Raw genomic sequence first — 19,940 nt, forward strand, 5'->3', positions numbered from 1 at the left:
CCCTGGAAGGGAATGAGATGGAAGGCAGCTTCAGCAACACACACGACCTCCTTACTCCCTAGTACAGACTAACAAAAGTCATCACCCACAACTGTTAAAGAAACACTAACAGTAATTTTGAAAACCCCAACATTGCCAACATTTTAAGGTTTATAATAAAATATAAGCCCTTGTTTCTTGCTGACAGACTTTGCCCCTCCAAATGTTGCACCCATGCTTATGAGGTAAGGTAAAAGGTAAGGGCCCCTGGACGGCTAAGTCCAGCCAAAGGTAACTTTGAGATGGACTTATGAGATGGGGCACCTTCAATGACTGACTCGAACATAGTTTTGGTGGTAGTGTGGTGACATTAGAAATGGGAAAGCACCCACACATTTTTTTTAGTCACTCAAGCATGTGTGTGAAATAGAATCAGGGCTAAGCTAACAGGAGACACTTGCACATTCTGAGGTGCCCTCAATACTTAGGGAGACTGGAAGCCCCTTCCCTTGTACAGGAGTGGATGGCGAGAGCGTGCGAATGAGATGCCAGGATCAAAGCAGTTCCCTTTCCCTGTTGTAAATACACATCAGACATATAAAGGACATTTAAAGCGGATGACTCCCCTCTTGCCAAAAAAAGAATAATTGGAATTGTAGTTAGAGGTGCTGTGAAGGGAAAACTACAGTTCCTGGGATGATTGGGGGGTGGGGAGTCATGTGTTTTAAACAATGCACTTTAAAGATATGGCAAATATAGTAAGATTGTGGAAAGAAATGAATAAGGAAACTATGTGCAAAAGCCAGCAAGGTTGTCACAATTTTATGTGAGACAAAATATACCTATATACTCAGCTTTAAAACACAAGAAATTTATTCTCAGCTTCTGCTTTAAGTCTTGGTGTCTATATATATATATATATATATATATAATCTCAAAAGTCACTCAAATGTACTTCCATTTCTCAACTCAAGTAGAATATATTTCCAATAAGAAGTAAAAAGAAATATAGAGTCACAATATTTTTTATGAACTGATGTTTCACATAGCCATACAAGCAATGAAAATAGCTGATGCGAAGTTGGAAGTTATAGTCCTGTCAATGGGGAAACTCATAATGGCATGGAGTGCACTCTGTAGAATTCTTAGACTCGATAAATCAATAGTATGTCAAAGCCAGCATTTATGAATGAACTCATTTGAAAATTCATCTTTATTTTATCTCTTCTTCTGATGGGAATACAGAACAGAAACAAAAGTATTTTTCACAGAAGTCATTATCCTTAATTTGCTTATGCCAGCTCAAACCTACTGACCTGGACAGGACTCCCTGAGAGAGGGGGGGGGACTGTAAATTGAAGGGGATGGCTATGTAAAATAACTTCCCGTCATTCTTAAGCACAGCCAGAGGAAGTAAACTGCATACATACAAATTCACATTCTTGACACAAGTTCCAGTTCTCCAAGCTGAAGGGGGAAATCAAGGAAAATTCATGATTTTGTTTATAAGGAATAAATTGGAAAATATATTAATATCGAGTGATTAATTAGGATTAATCACATTAATCCCAATTAATTAGGATTATGTCACATTGATTGCTCAAATATTGCCGTTCCAATGTAGCTTTCGCTCCTGACACTCATCTCCTGTAACAACATGCCCTTCCATCATAGAGCCATAGAACAATATCCAGTTACCTCAGGAGCAGCCAATGTACGGTCAATGATGATGGGAGTTGTAGTCCCACAACATCTGGGGGGCACCACATGGCTGCCCCGAGTAACCTGGTCCTCAGCGTTCTTTGCTTAGGTTGCTTAGGTCTCTCTGTATGCTGGCCAGTTGTTGCACATATCAAAAACAGCTGAAGTTGGTGGGGGTTGCAGTTCAAAACAAAACAACTGGAGGGCAACACATTGGTGAATGCTGCTTTTTCGAAATCACCCTGTTATTAACCCATCAGTGAACACTTCTCTTTATGAGGTTAATTCTACTACATAGTTCCATTAGAGACAAATAAAACCTATGAGTACCAAGAAGGGAGGAAGTGGATATGGGAGAGAAAGTCACTGTATTGATAATGCTGTTGTATATTTGAAGTAGAACATGAAAAGAGTCGTAACTGTTTTCTCAAGAGAGTGCTTTCGTCAAACTCTCAGAAAGTCTTTCTTAGAACCCGTGTACATCTTGATTACTTGAAATATATCTGCACTGGAGTACTGGAAGAACATTACAAGCAGACAGTTAATACCCAAAAGGAATTGGGGTGGGTGGGTGGGTGTTTGTGTTGGAGGTCATGGAACAAACTTCTTAGTTGGTGATAAGACTAAAACTGCCCAGATGGTTTACAGTAATAGTTCTAAATATATATCAGTCGCATCAGGGCTTCATGAGCAGATCTATACATAACAGCATAAACTTATGGCACAACTTTTTGACACAACTGTACATATGAGATAGTAACTCATGTTATGACGGGATTCAGTTTTCTGCATAAAATGACCAACTTGAGTCTTATCAAAATGTTGCACTTGCACAAATCATGGGCTGCATCTCTCCCCCGCCTGACAAACACAGCTTTTATATGGGAGGGATCATCAAGGCCTTTCCTTGCCAGTGTTGAAGTACAGTTGGATCAGCTTCTGTGCATGGAATGGAGGAGGACACCAGGCTCTTTCCATTGGGCAGCAAAATATCTTGGACTTGTCCTGTCCTCAAAAAAGGAATGAGATGCTTCCTTGTTGTGTGGGAGGCTGGGTGAGAAGGAAGGACGACCCAAGTGCTGGGGTGCGGATGTGTATATCTGAAGCAGAAGGGGCAGGTGTGCAGCCCTGGACACTCCATTTCCTCTCCCTCATTTTGTTCACCCCTTTCACTTCTCCATTCATCTGCACGCACATTCCCATGGCCATTCTGGATTCCCATTATCCATTTCCTTTCTTCTCTTCTTCCTCCAGTTTTCTATGCCACGGCTTCACGCTCAAGTTGCCTCAACCCTGTCTAAGCACTGCATATGTAGAGAGCTGCTGCTGGCAGTAGCCCAACCAAAAGGCTACGGTGTGGCTGGGGCAGGGATGCAGTATTGAAGCCCACCTGACCTACGACCTGAGAAACGCTGGTTTCAAGCAACCAGGAATGGAAACCTTCCATTTCCTTTTTGTGTGAAGAGGAGGGGAGAGTGCAAGAGCCTGAGGATCTTACCAGCTTGTCCTCATAACAACTAATCATGGTCTGTTCCTTTTGAACTGCATTGCTTTTGGATTGCTTCTGATCTGGTGACACTGTTGATGAGCCTTGGGTATGATGAAACTGGTGTACAAAAACTGAAGATGTTAATGATTCGGTCTAATCATTAACTTTCTTAACTAACTAAAACCTTTGGTGATTGCTTTGAAGTAACCTTAAATCTTCTGCCATGCCATTTCCCATGTTTGCTCAGCTGAAACACAGAAGGTTATAAAGCTTCTATAAAATCCACAATTCAACACAAATTCATGTTTTAAAACTATCATTAATGTGCCAATCAAATCACCAAATTAACAAATAACTGGTTTTACCTCTACTATTATACAGTGGCATTCAGCGGCTTGTGTACTCCAATTAGTGCTAGAAACAGATCCAACAAATGGCTGGCTTTTATATTTTCAAGGGCCTTACCCTACCATAAGAGCTTTGTAATGGGCCATGGGCATAGCCAAGGGGGAGGCAGCTGCCCCCCAAATCAACGCAAATGAGGTCCCCCCCCACCAACAAAAACCCTGGCTATGCCCATATAGTGGGCGTAAGAAACTCAGTAAGAAACTTCCAGATGGGAGCTTCACTGTAAATGGGTCATTGAGATATAGCAAATGGATATCTGGCAATAATTTAGTGTGTTGCTTTTAAACTTGTTTGTATGACGAACACCAGTCCCACAATAACCATGTGTCTGGAAGCACTGCTCAGTCTGACGGTGCAAAAAGCTTCCGGAAAGAAACATCATCATTTGAAGACTATGCCTTACTTACTGCAGACTCAGCTCTTCACCCTGCCTAGGAACATTTTGCTTTTGTTTTAACTACATTTCTCTCCCCCCCCCCACCTGTTGTTTTTTAAACCGCGCTCCAGGAAGAGTACGGTGAAACTAAAGCACATGCTCCCTGCTTGGGGCTTTCAGGGGGTCTTTCAGTGAGTTCTGCTGCTGCTGCTGCTGCGTGGATTCTCGCTCTCGCTCGGCCCAGCGCAGTTGCGCGCATTTTAAAATACTAGCAAACTGTATTTCTTGTACGTTCCTCTCTGTCTGTCCAAAAACGCACCACGGGCTGCACTCTTTTTTAAAAAGCGACTCCCCTCCCTCCCCGCCTGGCTCACGTCTTCCCAGTCGAGTCAGAATCGGGAAGCGCTAGGACCAGGCGTGCGGCCGGAGAGCGAGGGAGACGGAGAGACGGCGGGCATCGGACGGGAGGGGAATCGAGAAGCTCTTCTATGCGGAGAAGGCGGCTGCTGCTGCTGCTGCTGCTGCCGCTGCCATTTCCACTCGCTCTCCGCGTCCCCCTTCCAGAACCGGGAGGGGGGCGGAGGAGGAGGAGGGGGAAAGAGGGAGGCGACCGAGCCTGACTGAGCTGGGGCGCTCGGCTGCCAAGACTCACACACCGCCGCCTGCTGCTGCTGCTTCGACTCCGCACAAGTGAGGAGGAGACGGCGAAGGAAAGCGAGACGGCACCGAGCGCGGAGAGGAAAGCCCCCGAGGAAGAGGCAGCCCCCTCCCTCCCTCCCTCTCCCCCGAGACTCTCGTGGCGCAAGGCAAAGGACGCGAGCTGCGCAAAGGGGGGCGGGAGGCTCGCGGTATTCTTGAGAAACCAACAAACTTTCCGCGCCTCGAGGAGACTCGGGCAACGTGGAGGCGCTGGGCCACGGAAGCCCCTCGGGAGCGCCCATGCGCTGAGTCCAAGTTCTGGCTGGCTTCCTCCCGAGGTCGCTCTCGGTTCCCGCCGCGGGCGAAGGTGCCCGGAGGTGAGCGGGGAAGCCCGGAGAGAGCCGAGGAAGGAGCGGAGAGAAGTTTCTTTCGGAAGAGCAACGCGTCTTTTCGCGCGCCCGCGTCGCCGCCGAGATGGGCTGCAAGAGCGGCTGGGGCTGCTGCGGCGTCCGGAGCGGAGCGGACCTGCTGTGCCTGCTGACCCTCTGGCTGGGCTTCGTGCTCCCCGCCTGCAGGACTCGCCTCTACACCAACCACTGGGCGGTGCGGATAACCGGCGGGAACCAAGAAGCCAACAGGATAGCTAGCAAGTACGGCTACATCAATATAGGACAGGTAACCCTCCGGCCCAAGGTCCCCCGCGCTCGCCCCACGGCTTCGCGTCCCGCCGGGCGGGGAGGGGGAGGCGGCGGCGGCCAGGCAGGCGCACATCTGCCGGCGGGGAAAGGGCAGGAAGCGGACGCCCCGCCGCGGTCAGCTCCTGCGGCGCAAAGGGCAGGTAGAGGTCTGGCCAGGTCTTCCCTCCTCCTCGTGCGCGCGCCCGGCGGCCCGCGCGCCAGCCCCAGAGTTCTCGAGGAGCAACTCGCGCTCTCTGAGGGAACTGTTTCGGTGGCTGCGGAGTTGAGACCCGGGGGGAAGAAGGGCAGGCCGATTGGGGAAGGGGAGAGGCGGGCTGCGGAGGGAGGGAGGACTGCGAGGAGGCTGGGGAGGGCGGCGGGGCCAAAGCTCCCTCCGACGGGGGCATCTCCCTTCGCCCCGGGGCTGCAATGGGGCGCTGCTCGGCAGCTTCTGAAAAGGGGGAAAGAGCAAAGCCGCCGAGCAGCCCTTCCCAAACTTCCTGTGTTGAAGAGGTAAAGGGGGGGACGACGACTCTCCCTCCCTTCTCCGCTGCCGCCGAGGCTCGCGCCCCGCCCGGAAGACAAGCCCGTGGATTTGCTCACTCTTGGGCTTCGGCTGTTATTTAAGCCGCTCCAGAACTGATCCGCCGCGCGGAACACGCAGCTGGCGGGTCGGAGCTTCGCCAGGCTCTGCCTGCGTTTGAACCCCTCGCACCTTTCCGGTGGGGCTTTGCCTCCAGGCGCCTTGCTGAAGACATGCTAATAGGGCTGGGCGTTAATCGGAAGGAATGGCTCCCGGCTTTAAAGCTCCGAGGAGGGGGAAGTGGAGGGCTGAGGAGGAGGAGGCGCCGGTTTGGTTGGTGTCCCTTCGTCCATCGTAAAAAGGCGACAATCGCGCCGAAAGCTGGGACGGAAACCAAGGGCGGCGCGAGGGGAGAAGGAGCCGCGCTGCGCTGCCGACCAGGTGGATTTCTCGGCTCCCCTGGAATCCTCCCCGCGCCCCGAAGGGCTGGAGCTGGTGGGGCTCCGGCGCCTGAGTCAGAAAGCAGGAATTTGATGCATCTGCCCGGATGCTTGCTCTGCTTCTCTCCGGGTTTGCATTCTGCTGCTGGGGGGGGGCACCTCCCTCCCCCCCCCCCCGGCCTCAGCAGCTAGTAGTCGGAGCTCTCGCAGTTTACAGCCTGGCCCTTCCCCGTGTCCTGAGCTCTCCCTTGCTCTTTGCGCGGTGGACTTTGAGCACAGCAAATGGAAATCAACATTTTAACAAGCAGATGGTGTGTGTCCCTCCTCATAGATGGGCCAAGATTTCGCCTCGGCTTCAGCCAGCATAACAGAGAAGGCGGCGGGAGACAGGATCACATTTGTACCATTAGGCATCAGCCCTGGAACTTTTCACTACTATGGATCCCCCCCCCCCCCCGCATTTGGGAAGTATAATTAGGAATAGCTTTGAACAGCGATGGAGTAAGCGAACCCTACTCCATCAACTCCACTCTTCTGCAATTAGGACACAGGCTTCCGGATCTGATGCTGAAACTTCAATTGTGCTAGAACCTCAAGCCCCCCCCCCCCCAATTAAACAAATTTCTGGTAGTGGGTAAAGACTTGATCATGTTGATTTATTTTTTAAGCTGAATGATGGGGAAAGTTACAGAGGCTTTGCTACTGCATGATGCCTTGCGCTGACCACTGACCTTTGTTGAGGGGACATAGGAAAATGAATGACAAGAATACACACTGAAAACAGTGGAGGTTGTCTGAAGGCCCACTGAGGGAGTCGCCAACTGGACATATCCCTACAAAAAGCTTTCCCTGGTCCTCACGGCATCCCCTCCCTCCACTTGAAATTAGGCTTGAAATTAAAATTCTGTTGTATCCAATATAATATGTTGCGATGTGTGCTTGGTTGTGTTTCTGCTGCTCACAGCAAGTTTCTCTGGTTTGCATATGTGTCCATGAGCTCAAAAAGGTTGGTGACCCCATGACCATTGGAAATAATGGGAACAATGAATGCCAATTGACATGACATGCCCAACTAATTGACTGTGAGGAGCATCTAGAGAGTGGCTAAAAATTCAGCTGTCCTGCTAAAATCCAGGGAGTGCTGAAACCATTATGCAAGAGGAGGTGTAGGTGTTCAGTTTTGTAGAAGAAATGTTCAAGTCTTCAAGAAACGTTTTGAGGAACACTGTGTAACTTTCAAAGTGCTTTAGAAAAGTACTTAAGCTTCAGTGGTATTTCTACTGACTTTTCATTCCATATATGCGGTTGGCAGGTTCTTTAATGCAGATGTTTGGGAGATGTCTAATGTTTGAATTAAAGTGGGCTTGCACTTATCTGACTTGATTTAAATTTACTCGTATAGGAAACACCTGGAATTTGCAGAATCCACAGATGTTTGGTTAACAAACACCTGGAACTAGCTACATCCCCCTGCCAAAAAAGAAAAAGGCAAAGAGAAAATACTTGGACCCAGACAAATGCAGTCACTCAGTAAGGAAACACCTGCTGCATGCAGTAACACTTAGAAAATACCCTGCTGCTAAACTGTCATTCTAGACAAGATGGAAAAATAGATTCTCATTACTGACAAAGTCTCCGTGATAACACATCACACATTTCATGGCACTTAGCCAGCTAAGGTGTGAAGCATGCAACCCAAGAGCATAAGCCATGGATGGCATGGTTAAAATAACACACAATAGAGTTTTGCACTTATTCTTTATGACCCCAGTACAGGATAGTGTTTCCTTCTGGTTAACATATTTATTACACAAATGCAGAAGTCTAGGGCACCAGTTTCAACCTATACAATACAGATCTTTATTTTATGCTGTAAGAACCCATAAAATACACCTGAGCTATCATACTATCAACCTCTCCCCTACCAACTAGCTCAGATCAAAGGACAGTAACACTTGTTCATTTTTGTTGTGTCATATAATCAGTTCACACATACTGTATGATTACAGTGAAAGTTTCAAAAAGTAGTTTATTATGGCCCTTAATTTGAAGAGCTTTCTCTCATCTTCTGTGAAAATAAAGTGTTACTGCACAGGCAGTGTAGAAACCTTTGCATAATAAAAGTTGATGTCAGCTACTGAAGTTGTATACACTAAAATACAGTCTACCTGTTGGTGCTCAGATAATAAAAACTGTTAGATCAATGAGCACAATAATGCAAATACTGAAGTGTCATTCTATGCTGATCTTGACTAGAAGCAGCATTTTGTGTAATAACATCGACAATTCTAAACTCTTTCTGTATTTTGGTATTGGTTATTCTTACTTCTGTTTATATAGTTGAATCATAGCAATTAGATAGATAGACAGATGATAGATAGATAACAGAATACGCCTTTGATTAGATTTTTTAAAAAATCCCAGATTATTATTTTCTCATGTTCCATGGCTCAATAAGACTTATATAGGCCTGAATTATATATTGCATGTACACATAGTACTATTGTTAGGTTACTCAAGCAATACAGTGAATAGGTGTCATGAGATTGCTTATATGTAATAATGCTACACACTGGTAGTATTAATAAAATACTAGTTAAGCTTCAACTTGGGGAGGATAAATATTGGACAAGTCTGCAAGGAGACCAGATTCCTCAGATTCAGAAAGAGATAGTCTCCACTACTGGAGAGTTCCAGAGCTCTGTCTAGTCAGGTTATGTGAGATCAATTTCAACCTGTTATTTCTGAGGTTGTGGACAGGCTGCTTGGACGAGTGAAAGCAACCACCTGTCTCCTTGATCCTTACCAATCATGACTCATAAAAGCGAGCCAGGCGGGTTGGGCAATGGGCTCTGTGGGGTGGTGAATGTTTCCCTCTGTGAGGGTATCTTCCCTGAGCCCCTTAAAGAGCCACTTAAAAAAACAAAACACGAACCAATGTGGCCAATTATTGCCTAGTCTCAAATCTTTCATTCCTGGGCAATGGATAGGGAGAAGGCCGTCTCTCAAGCTATGTTATGCTTAGTCAAACCATTTCCCCATCTACTACAGCGCTGCCTCCTCTAATTGGTAGAAGCTCTGAGGTCTCTGGCAGAGAGTGTTTCTTTCCTAGCTATGCTACTTGTGAATTTTTCAAGTGGAGATGAACCTTGGCTCTCCTGCATGCAAAACATATTCCCAACCATTACAGTATTGTAATTATGTGCTAGTGTGGATTTTTGCATTGTTGATTAGTACAGATCATGGCAGTGGTCCAGCTAGCATTGCTTTACTATAAGATATATACCCATCAATGAACTATATGTGACCCTCGCAAGTACAAACAAACATCCTGACCTTTTAGTACTTACTGTAAAGATTCATCTCTAGGTATTAGCAAAATTTAATTATCACCTTTCTATAAGAAAGAAGTAGACTTCACAACTTCTTTCAAAAGTAACTTTATTATCTGGGAAATGTAAGTGATTGAGTGGGTGGTCATTGAACAACTCCAGGAATATCTGGAGGATGTGGACCATTTGAACCCCTTCAAATCAGGATTCAGGCCCCATCATAGGACTGAAACCGCCTTGGTCAAGCTGGTCAATGATCTCTGGTGGGCTAGGGACAGAGGTGAAAACAGTTTCCTGGTTCTGCTGGATCTCTCAGCGGCTTTTGATACCATTGACCATGGCATCCTTCTGGACCGTCTACAGGAGTTTGGAGCTGAGGGCACTGCTGTACAGCTCCTTCCTCCTGGGCCGTGTCCAGAAAGTGGTGTTGGGGGGTGAGTGTTCAGACCCCTGGGCAATCACTTGTAGGGAGCCTCGTGGCTCTGCCCTCTCCCACATGCTTTTTAACATCTATATGAAGGTGCTGGGAGAGATCCTCAGGCAGTGGCGGACCTACATTTTTGGGACCCTGAAGCTTGAACAGATCTGGGGGCCCCTTCGCAACCAGCAATGAGGTCTGGGTAACCACCGTTATTGTCTTCTGTGGGGCTGTTCCATGGCAGATCACTTTAAAAAACAAACGACCACATCTCAGATTTTGAATAAAATTGCTGCACTGAATTATCTCACATGTCAAAGTCTTTTATATGACAAGCTGCCATTGAATTATGCAAGCAATTTAATTTGGAACACTTCATTAGACAGAATGGCCATATACTAGTATAATACACAAAATTGGTATTAAAATGGTATTAATATTATTAACTTGACAGAGGTGAAAGATGACTAAATACTGCTCTAATACATCTATAGTTCAATGGATGCAGGGTTACATATATCTGCCATTACCTAAGAATCCAAGGTCTCTGTTTTTTTGCTGTCCTTTGTATTCCAGAAAGTAGCAAATACTCCGAGGGAGATTGTTTAATTGGTTTACTTTTAGGACAATAAGTAAGAGGTCAGAAAGGCAGTGATTATATTGTCAGCAACTTAACAGGTAACAAACTAGTTTACCTTAGCAGGTTTACTTTAGGACATGAGGTAAAAGGTCAGAAAGGCAGTAGTAGCCCTGTCAGGAATTCTTAAGAGGTAACAAACTATTCTTGTTTATATTCACTTTTCTATGTGAATTTGTAAAAGAAATTGTGTATAATTTTATTCATATATTCATCTTATTCAGTTTACCACATTTTCTGACTAGTTCTTTGATTCCCACCCCCCTCAAGCAGACACCTTACAACAGGGGTCCTCAAACATCCAGCCCCCAGGGTCCTGAATCCAGCCTGCCTGGCCATTTCAGAACCCGCCGCAAAGTCCAAGGCTGCAACGCCACACTGGGTTTACATCAGCCTCAGGCTCTGCCTCAAGCTCATTCCCCAATCCCTCCTTCTGCCTCCCCCTCTGTCCCTTTGTCGCCTCGCCGCCGCCTCTTGGCACACATGGATTTCACACAACGGAGCACATGTCCTGCTTGAAGTCAGTGGCAAACACCTTTCTCGGTTTCCATGGGGTGGTGCGAGGGGGCCACAAGTCAGGCCCGTCTTTTGGTTTATTTCCCCATTCAAGAAACTGACCAGCCAAGGTGGGGCTTGCAGTTGTTCATTTTGTGTTGCTCTCCTCTCCTCAGTTCCCAGCCAGGAGGCAGAAAGGCTCAGTGGCGTCACCCAGGCCAAGAGATCTCCGATATCGGGATTTTTAAAAAGAGGCTTCCCCTTAATGAAGGGTGGCTCCTTGGTTAGGGAACTCCAGTAGTACAAACAGGTCCAAGTTGCAATCCACAATTCCCCAGCCTCTTGAGCTGCTCCTTTTCTTTTGAATAGGGTTACTCATGAGAAAACGGCTCATGAGAAAAATGCTCAGGGCTTTAGAACTGGGTCCTTAGCTGCGTGCCTTTGGGAGTAAATTCAACCCAGAAGGAATGGGCTGCGTGGTTCCCAGTCTCTGCATTAACTTCACCCTTCTTCCCTAACATCATTTAGGGAGAAGTTCTTTGAGTGAATTAATAAAATTCTTAGTAAATTTTAAAAGGGTGGAGTGGGGCAGAACCAGGGTGACCGTCTGACATCAAAGTCTAAAGCCTATTTATTATTGTGGATTTTTAATAATGTTGCAGTATATATATGTTTGAGCACTGACCAGTCATATTTTTTTCAAACTATAGTCCAACCCCCGTTTAAAAAGTTTGAGGACCCTGCCTTACAACCATCATATTGGAAGGGGGCAGGGAGGAAATAAATCTGGAACAATTTTTTTCTCTCTCTGTAAATTTTCTTGCAGTTCTGCCTAATTAAGGTTACTGTTTGACTTGAAAGTTTTCATACTCCTACACAAACAAAACAGTAATTCAATGGGGCTTACTCTTAGATAAGTGTGCATAGAATTGGGGCCTCATTTGAGGATTAGCAAAGACAAACATTAACCTTGAACTTTTGAAAGTCAATGGAAGGCTTAAAATGTTGTTTTTAATACGATGAAGTTTTGGGCCAAAAGGCCCAAAGGAATAGAAAACTTTAGACTTCAGTGAATGAGGAAATTCTTCAGAACTTATGAGTAACAGGAAATATTTTTTAAAAGAGAAGACAAGAGTCAGATCTTACAAACCAGTTCTTGAGAAAACTGTTAATATTGATACTAAATTAATTTTGAGAGGAGTAGTAGTTGACTATTTCACTAATTGAAAATATTTAGTCAGTTAACCTGTCAAATACTGTTAAAATATGGTCAAATGTTGAAAAATACTACTCCAACATTTAAGGTTATGCTTAGCTGAAATAGACACATTGCAGAAACTTTTTTCCTCTCCCTGAAAACTACCTCACTCTTCAGCAAATTTCAGGACTGTAAAACATTTTCAGATATGAAACTGTTTGCTTACAGGCTTCCTTCCTGGCACTTCTTCAGAGTGCTTTCTGCCTTCACTCTGAATTGCCTCCATGACATCACATAGCCAAATCTACTGAGCTACATAGCACTATGTTGTTGTTTAGTCGTTTAGTCGTGTCCGACTCTTCGTGACCCCCTGGACCAGAGCATGCCAGGCCCTCCTGTCTTCCACTGCCTCCCGCAGTTTGGTCAAACTCATGCTGGTAGCTTCGAGAACACTGTCCAACCATCTTGTCCTCTGTCGTCCCCTTCTCCTTGTGCCATCCATCTTCCCCAACATCAGGGTCTTTTCCAGGGAGTCTTCTCTTCTCATGAGGTGGCCAAAGTCTTGGAGCCTCAGCTTCACAAAGCACTATATACAGTGTTTTTTTCTGGGTGTACGCAGGGGTACGCATACGCCTAAATATTTTGTGAATCTTTGTACTTTTGTCCATTTACTGTATTTACTGAACTATAAAATGGTGATTTTATTGAGTCAAAATGAGAGTATCCCTGAATATATATTTTTTTAAAGAAAAAAAGCACTGACTATATATATATCACTATATATCACATATAGTATAAGACCCCAGTTTGTCCCAGGACAAGAAGAGGAAGTTTGTGAGAGGGAATTTGTGCAGGAGCAACAAACAAGACACACTGTGAATACCAGTGAACAGTCAGAAAAAATATAAAAAAACCAAGTAGTGGATGTTCAGGAATACTGTGGCCCCCTCACTTCACATCAAAAAATTTTGTGAACTGCCCAGAGACCTGTGGTTATAGGGTGGTATACAAATTTAATTAATTAATTAATAATATCCCCTAGTTACAATCAGTGCAGCAGTAATTCAAAGCATCAATTTAGTGGAACTCTCAGAAGTAACTTGGTGTCATCAGCAGACTTTGCTATCTCATCACTAGGAAGGGCTAGAAAGACTCTGTCTTATGCTGCAGATTTGGGTTCAAAAAGCAGGCAACACATAACCAGTAAATCTCACCCACTGTCACAAACGCACAGGAACATAACCAAGAACTACAGCAGAATGGTTTTCTTATATATTTCAAGATATAAGAATATGTATTCTACTTACACTCCTCCCTCCATACCAAACACACCATCAGATACACAAAATCAAATGGACAGGGACACAGGAAGGGGGACACCCCTCCCCAAAAAATTCTCCTTTCTCTCATAATTTATGGTCTGCTCTCCCCATCCTCATGCTCAACCTGTATTCCTAGAAAAAAAGATGCAGCAGAATTCAAATAAAGGGGGAAAACCTTTATTCTTCATGCTTGGGCATGGAGCTTAGTTATTCAATTATTTTATGTTGTTGTTTAGTCGTGTCCGACTCTTCGTGACCCCCTGGACCAGAGCACACCCGACACTTCTGTCTTCCACTATTTTATGTTACATATATATATAAATCTGTCCTGCCCTCCTAATGCCCATGCACCATTCCCCGCTGTCCCAGATTTGACAAGATTAATGTTAAATTGTGTCACTGTTGCAGATTATTGTGGGAAATTTACAACGTTTCACAAAATATAAATGTGCTTATTTAGATGTGTGCTCTTGTATTATGCATGAAGACCTGTCAGATGTTACTTCTGGCAACATTGGTTGAAAGGGATGGAAATACTTTCCCTTTAACTAATAATACAACTGTGTTCTGTTCAGTTCAGGTATCCTTCAAAGTCTCTCAGTTAGGATTATTAGTATTTTTGTCTCTAGGATCTGCCATGGCCAGCAGCTGAGGCATTTAACTACGCAGATGTAGTGGAGGGTAAAACAGGAGTGTGGAAAAGCTTGCAGCAATAACTTTTAAAGTTAAAAATGCTGTTGAAAAGCTGAGCCCAACTCCTGCCACCATTTCCTTATGATGATATCTGGATAGTTAGGAAAAGAAGCTGTCATGTCATGTTGGCGCTCAGTTGGTACAGTAGGTAGATACTTAATCACAGGGTCGTAAGTTCCAAGTCCCATGTTGAGGAAAAACATTCCTGCATTGCAGGAGGTTGGACTAGATAATCCTTGTGGTCCCTTCCAACTCTACAATTTTGTGATCCCTCTCACTCAACATTGTCTGCATTGGCTGGCAATGATTCTCCAAAGTTTCAGGCAGGGTCAGCCCTCTCTGGAGATGCTGGGCTTTGACCTGCAAACTTCCACAAATACAGCTGGTTCTTTCTACCATGGAACAATGACCTTCCTCTTTCTTTGCTTACAACCCTAATGTCTTCTCACTCAGGACTACAGGTAACTGCAGGGGTTGGTGTGAGACTGAAGCTCTAGCTCCTGCTTCTCTTGCATGAAATGCTCTCTCTACCAGAGGCATGTACTTGTTTAGGCTTGACACGAGACAGCATTCCTAAAGATGTGATCTGAACATAGTTTGTTAATGCATTTCTCACTAGCTATCTTCTTTGGCTTTTTTGGATTTGAACTATAAAATGGTGATTTTCTTGAGTCAAAATGAGAGTACCCCTAAACATATATTTTTTAAGAAAAAAAAGCACTGGGAGGAAGTATATCCTAAAAATGCAATCTCCTGAAGAATCATAGAATCATAGAGTTGGAAGAGACCACAAGGGTCATCGAGTCCAACCCCCTGCCAAGCAGGAAACACCATCAGAGCACTCCTGACATATGGTTGTCAAGCCTCTGCTTAAAGACCTCCAAAGGAGGAGACTCCACCACACTCCTTGGCAGCAAATTCCACTGTCGAACAGAGAGTTCAAATAGACGCTGCAACAGCAACAATACCATGGTACAGTTTGTGGGGGGAGGGGGAAACAAGAGATTTGAATGTAGCCATGAAAATTACAGTATAATGATGTATCATCTTAAGTCCTGTGGCTTCCCCCATTTCCTGTAAACACAGCTTTGTGCCAGAAATACATTTGTGCTTTTATACTAAAACATTCCTGATAAGTTGCATACGGGAGAACAGCTTTGTCAAGGACCACAGCCCTGATGCCCACTGTGACCCTGAACAAATCAGAGTTGATCAGGATTCAGCACATTTGCTTCCTCCAAAGTCAGATTATCTCCAAGGCTAATGTTTAAAATGTAGAACAGTACAGTATTTATGTCCATTTTTAGGCATGTATTTTCTTAGGGGCTAACCAATTTGTATGTTTCTGTTAACAGTTTAATACAGGGAACAGAGTACCATTAAGTGCTTGCAGAGGCCTATGCTCTCATCAACACTCACATCTGCTTCACAGCAGTACTGGTTGCAGAATTTGAAGGCCTTCATGCAATGCACCCTTAGTGGGCCGCATCAACCTATGATAGTTTAGCTATGTGCTAGTCATGCTGCTCCAGTCTTCCCTCCCCCCCCCCTCAGCACCTTGCACACTCCTCCACTTTCCCAAGTCCACAGCATGCTGCATGAAACTAAAAGGGGAAGGGTGCTCTCATTTTGTTACCCCCTCCAACACAGCAAGACCCAGAGAACTTGAGGGAGAGGCAGAGTGTAGGTCTTTTCTTTCACTTCCCTGCAGGCTTTGGAGAAAAACAATGGAACTAATAGAACTTACTCCCTAGTAAGTATGTTTAGGATTACAGCCAAACTATTTTTGAGTGACGGTAGACTCAACTATACAACTGCAAATAAAAGGTTTTAAATGTGTTGTAAAGTGCAATATACAAATGTGACACTAGATGGCAAAAGAGAGCTATGCCAAATGCAATGTGGGTTTTTTAAAAAAATAAAATGCATTTTCAGTGTTTTTTTATATGTGTGTAGATTCCACCAATGTTGTAAACAATATTTAAATAAAATTCACTTGATATTAGTTCCTGGGTGAGACTATAGGCCTCCCTAAACCATTTCTGCAGAATTGATGGTTGAAGAAACAAGGCTGAATATTTCATTCCTGCAGTGGTTGGCACCCGACTGTCTCAAGAGACAATGGAGGGCACCTCTGGGAGTGACGTCAAATGCTGTGTTAGCAGCGCTAAAGTGACCGCCTTGAGGAGCAAGCCTGGCCAGTGTGTATGGAGGTCCAGCACTGCTCAGGCGACAGGACCCCGCTCTCGGCCTTGTTGACACTGACGTACTTCTGGAAGCTGTGCTTCCAGAAGTACACAGCCAGATTCTGGAGGTGCGGCTGCCGTGACGGCCTGCCAGGCCTCGCTGCAGTGGCAGGAGGCGGTGACAGAAGCAGCAGCAGCCTGCCAGGTCTTGTGGGAGGCGACAGAAAAAGTAGCAGTGGCCTTGCAGGCCTCGAAGGCCTGTTGGCAGCCTTGGATAGGCGGGGGAAACAGAGAGAGAGAGCCAGCAAAGGTAAGGCAGCGGGAATGGGGCAGAAAATGCTGGTCTGCATGCCTGCCTTTGGCACCAGGCTGGGTTCAGGAGTTGCTGGAAGGAGGCTTCCAAGGCGCCATCCAACTGTCTTAGGGACTCCACTCAGGGTTTGTGCAGGATTTATTGCTTCGCTTTTCTTCTCCCTGCAATGGCATAGACTTTATAAATGGTTCTTGGACTGTTGAAATAAATGCTACGTATATTATTACTGATATATCAAACTGTAGAATGGTGTTTACCATTTTCCATGCTTTGTTAAACTTTTTTTTACAGATAGGCACATGGGGCAGACTTTGATTCAGTAGAAAGTCTAACAAGGCTGTTAAAGTTTTACTGCTCTGCCAGTTGATGCTGATAAAATAAATGGATGAGATGGTGTGATGGATATTTAATACCTCAACAGATCACTTAGTGAATGAAACTCACCCCCAATAATACCAGGGGTTGGAGTGTTATTATTTCACAGTAAACTGTATTGGAGTGGATGATAGGGAATTACTTAATCAACCTTGATGCTGCAGTCAGTAAAATGAAAACATTGCAATTATCCTGACCAGTCATTTTTGTCTTTTGATTTGTAAGGCGAAGTACAATGTTAAAAGGCTTATTGGTTGTTGTGTTATTAAGTGTACTATGGAAACAGTATAACATTGTAGGTACTGTATCAATTGCTTTGAACACTGTACTGTATGCTCTTTTGGCATAAATGCAAATCTGTAGTTTACACTAAACAGACGTGCCTTGTTCCAAAACTCATCAATATCTCAAATTATTTGTTTTCTCTAAGGCTGATTCCTTTGCTCATATCAGTTTAATTGCATTGACTTTACATCTGGTTCACATGAGATTAGATCAGAGTAGATACAGCATTTGCTTAACTGATAAACTAATAATCAGTGTGAAGAAGACTGAGCAATTTACATAGCTTACTCTGAGTAGGGAATCAATTTTGTATTATGTGGTAGCTCAAGGAGATGAACAAAAATAAGGGAAGCCAAAAAGTGCAAGTAGATTAATAGGTACCATCCAGTGGGAAGGTAAACAGCATTTCCGTGTGCTGCTCTGGTTTTGGTGTTCCGTTGTGTCAGAAGCGGCTTAGTCATGCTGGACACATGACCCGGAAAAACTGTCTGCGGACAAACCTCGGCTCCCTCGGCCAGTAAAACGACATGAGCGCTGCAACCCCAGAGTCCTCTGCGACTGGACTTAACTGTCAGGCAGTGGTGGAGCTTCATGGGGGGGGGGGGTGGAGAGCAGACGGGGGTGAGGCTGGCGTGGTGCCCAGCATGGGCAGGGGGGCAGCCGTGATTACATCCTACCAGGATCGCACTGCCGGGGGTGGTGCGCTCCCCACACACTCCTCTTCCTCCGCCAGTGCTGTCAGGTGTTATTTACCTTTACCTTTTTAAAGGAAGTTCTGGGAAGGCAAACCAGTATCTGGTCCAAATGCAGTATGATGGCAGCTTTTCCATGTACTTAAATGTGTAGAAAATGGGGGGTGTAGTCTAGTTGTGACATGTCATCTTATGGTGAGCTAGAGGAGGACTTTGTAGACAAACGTCGCTTGCAGATATGACAGCAGCTGAGCTGCTGTTAGTGTTCTACCAGCTAGTAAATACTTACCTGTTCACATAGGCATAACTAGACACTGATCCTTAGTACTGATTCTACAGAATTCTGGATTCCAGTTTGCATATTTTATTGTATCTGCTTTATTTTGTAAACCACCTTGTTGTTATTCTTATTATTTTGTAATAATAAAATAAACTAGCAGAAAAGCACCTGGAGGAGAGAGAACCGGGGAGAGCTAAGCTGTAGATAAGGGACACAGGTGGCACTGTGGTCTAAACTACTGAGCCTCTTGGGCTTGCTGGTCAGAAGGTCAGCGGTTCGAATCCCCACCACAGGGTGAGCTCCCATTGCTCGGTCCCTGCTACTGCCAACCTAGCAGTTCAAAAGCACATCAGAGTGCAAGTAGATAAATACCTTCCGGCGGGAAGGTAAACGGCGTTTCCATGAGCTGCTCTGGTTCTCCAGAAGCGGCTTAGTCATGCTGGCCACATGACCTGGAAGCTGTACGCCAGCTCCCTTGGCCAATAAAGCAAGTTGAGCGCCGCAACCCTAGAGTCGTCCGCGACTGGACCTAACGTTCAGGGGTCCCTTTACCTTTTTAACTGTAGATAAGGAAATATTTGATTCCCCTCGCCCTTGGCTTTTAAAATTTGATAGAAACCCCTTTTCTACCCAAATGGTGCAAGTCTATGTTTAAATATACTGAATGGTCAGTCCATCTAGGTCAGTCCTTAGCTTACTCTATGAAAAATAATAATCCTTAATTATATGTATCCAACTCCTTCTTCAAGGGCACAGTGGCATACAAAGGAGTATTATCCACATAACTGCCCTGTGCGGTAAATAACATTGCATAAAGATTGCCCAGTTTACAAGAAAAAAAGAGAAAGATATAACAGTGGACATTTAGTCTTGTAGTTACTAAATGTATATATCAACAGATCTCCTTTTGCCATTTCAAAATGTACCAGGGAGAAGGCTGGAATCATTATTGAAGCATATGAATTCTAGGCATGACAGTTATGCCAGATTGCTCTCTGGCAATTTTTAATCTGCTCTTTGAAGGAGTGTCATTTCTCAGTGACATTGCATTTGATGTTTAACTATATGTGCAGATTCAGCATCTTCAAAGTGGAAATGGAAGGGGGCAAAAGATACTGATGTAGCCAACTGAAAATCATATTTAGAAGCTTACTAAGCAGTATGTCCTTGTTTTAGACCAATTGCTTTGATTCAAAGAGATAGTGTTTCAGACACAGAGCTCCACTGCAGGACAGGAAGAAATCCTAGCATTTGCCATATGTTCATTAAGATGAGAGGTGAATATTTATTTCACAGTTGCTCGAAATAATCTTATTTTATGCATCTGCAGTAGAAAGGAGTAATGCAAATGGTGCAGTGAAATTGTGTGAGCTTACAGATGCAGAAAGGCACAAACTCATCATTGGTGGAATTGTAAACAAATGGTCTAATTTTTACCATACCTCCATTGCATTTAAGGAGGACTAAGATTACAGAAGTATC

The 19,940-nt window shown here is 44.7% G+C and overlaps 1 protein-coding gene across 6 annotated transcripts in view; it reads left to right on the forward strand.

The window, feature by feature from the left end:
* The first annotated feature begins 4,274 nt into the window (after nucleotides 1-4,274).
* The window catches only part of PCSK5 (proprotein convertase subtilisin/kexin type 5), a 154,834-nt gene continuing 139,168 nt past the window's right edge, over nucleotides 4,275-19,940 (forward strand). The window contains exon 1 of one of the 6 annotated variants that reach the window (XM_083403368.1): nucleotides 4,275-5,267. In XM_083403368.1, the coding sequence (XP_083259494.1) occupies nucleotides 5,067-5,267 (201 nt within the window). In that variant the 5' untranslated portion in view covers nucleotides 4,275-5,066. Of the gene's footprint in view, nucleotides 5,268-5,670; nucleotides 5,783-11,140; nucleotides 11,246-15,787; nucleotides 16,081-16,783; nucleotides 16,824-19,940 lie in introns of those variants that run through there. The other 5 variants (XM_083403373.1, XM_083403369.1, XM_083403371.1 and 2 more) reach the window with 5 other exon arrangements.

Source organism: Podarcis tiliguerta (assembly GCF_965153285.1).
Source record: "Podarcis tiliguerta genome assembly, chromosome: 11".
In the NCBI taxonomy this organism is placed as follows: Eukaryota; Metazoa; Chordata; class Lepidosauria; order Squamata; family Lacertidae; genus Podarcis; species Podarcis tiliguerta.